The sequence below is a fragment of the Galeopterus variegatus genome, unplaced genomic scaffold, assembly GCF_000696425.1.
Source record: "Galeopterus variegatus unplaced genomic scaffold, G_variegatus-3.0.2 Scaffold28277, whole genome shotgun sequence".
Lineage (NCBI taxonomy): Eukaryota > Metazoa > Chordata > Mammalia > Dermoptera > Cynocephalidae > Galeopterus > Galeopterus variegatus.
The window spans coordinates 3,085-4,922 of record NW_007754388.1 but is presented as its reverse complement, the minus strand read 5'-3'; the positions used below and the strand labels follow the sequence as shown (position 1 = coordinate 4,922).

General features: G+C 61.0%; 1 protein-coding gene across 1 annotated transcript in view; it reads right to left on the bottom strand.

Annotated features, from left to right (window-relative positions):
• Positions 1–6: 6 nt before the first annotated feature.
• LOC103583787 (cadherin-5-like) overlaps positions 7–1,838 on the bottom strand; it is a 3,821-nt gene continuing 1,989 nt past the window's right edge. The window contains exon 2 of the mRNA XM_008565015.1: positions 7–1,017. Within this exon, the coding sequence (XP_008563237.1) occupies positions 497–1,017 (521 nt within the window). The 3' untranslated portion in view covers positions 7–496. The remainder of the gene's footprint in view (positions 1,018–1,838) is intronic.

The window sequence follows — 1,838 nt, the reverse complement described above, 5'->3', positions numbered from 1 at the left end:
TGATGGACGGTGGCAGTCTCCCTGGGACTGGGCTGCAGCAAGTCTTGCCCCAGAGGTCATGCCATTCTGCCTTTTGCCATAGGCAGCAGGACCGCATCAGCCTCACCAGGGGGGTCAGCGCTTACAGGGGAAGATCCACTCCCTTAGCAGTTGAACACAGGCTGCTTTGTTCTGCAGCCTTGTGGAGCCAGAAAAGTCTTTAAGTTAGGTCGGTGGTCTGGGGGTGATGAGGCAAGGGATGTCTGCGCCCAGTCAGAACACTCGCCTGGTTTTCCCAGCATTTAGGGGGTAGCCATCACTGAAGTAGGTTTCTGGATATTTCAGGGACCTGGAGTTTGCTACCTCTCGGCCCCCACCACGGTGAGGTCCCTGGGACCTAGGAGGAAGTGGTGCTGGGCGGGGCAGTGAGTGCCAGTCTCAGAGGTCTCAGTGCCCGCTTGGGACTGTCCTGGGCTCCAGTGAGTTTGGGTCCCCAGGCCCAGAAGGCGATGGCCCCCTAATACAGCAGCTCTTCCTGGAGGTCCGAGCCATACAGCTCGGCCAACATCTTGAACCTGGGCCCCCAGTCATTGAGGAAGTCGTAATCGGTGTCGGAGTCGGAAGAATCGGTGCCCAGGGAGCTGAGGGACTCGGCGACGGACTCGGAGCCCTCGTAGCCGTAGACGTGCAGCGTGTCGTAGGGCGGGCCGCCGCCGTCGTGGTCCGCCTCATCCTTCTTCACCTCGATCATCGCGGCCATGTCCCCGGACCCGCCGTGCGCCCCGGGCGTGCGCCGCGGTGGCTTCTGCACCCGCGCGTACAGCGGCGGCCGCGCGTCCGGCGACAGCCGCGGGGACTTGGCTCCGCCGCCGTGGCGCACCGAGTTGAGCACCGACACGTCGTAGCTGGTGGTGTCCATCTCGCCGCCGCCCTCCTCGTCGTAGGTGACCAGCTGCTCCTGGATCTCTGGCATGCTCTTGCCGAGGGCGCGGGCCTGCTTCCGGAGCCGCCGCCGCAGGAAGATGAGCAGGCTGATCACTGCCGGACAGCGAGCGACAGCGACAGCAGTTAGACACTGCCGGCCTGGGGGACCCCCGCCCCCTCCCTTCCTCACCCTCGGAAATTCCAGGGCCAGCCCGGACTCCTCCATGACTGGGCCAACGTGGACGCCTGGGGCTCCACCCGTCCCCGTGGGACAGTCATCTGTCCCCACACTCTTGGTCCCACCTGGCTGTCACAAACACTGGTGTGCACGAGCGGAGAGGAACAGAGTGGGGCTCGCTGGGGTTCTTTCTCCTCTCTCCCTCTCAGCTCTGTTTACCCGCATCCTCATTTCCTTCCTCCTTGTCCCACTGTGGCGAATTCTTCCACGCCGTGTCCCAAAGGCCAGGAGGCCAGAGTTTGGGGCAGAAATGGGGGAAGGGATGGAAATGGAATTTGGAGTGCAAAGATTCTGAGTCACTACATTGCTGATGACTGTGTTGATGACGGTGGATATTGGTGGTGCCAGTGGACGTGGGACTCATTGCAGTGGCAGCAGCCACCCTCTTGAGTACCAGCTGTATATGGGCTGGCACTGCATTGGGCACGTGCTCATGTTACTTCACTCAACGTAGACATTATTATCCCTATTCTACAGTTAAGCAAACTGAGCTCAGAGAGGCCAGGGGACTTGCCCAGAGTCCCATGTTCAGGCAGTGGTGTGGACATCGACCCTGCTGCAAGCTCTGAGGGGTGTGGCTGTGTGAGGGACTCAGCTCCCTGAGGGGGAGTGGACTGTGTGGTACAGAGAGCTCCCAAATTAGGCTCAAACCATCCCCTGGGCTCTGTCCTTGAGCCTTTAACAAACTGCTGCATAC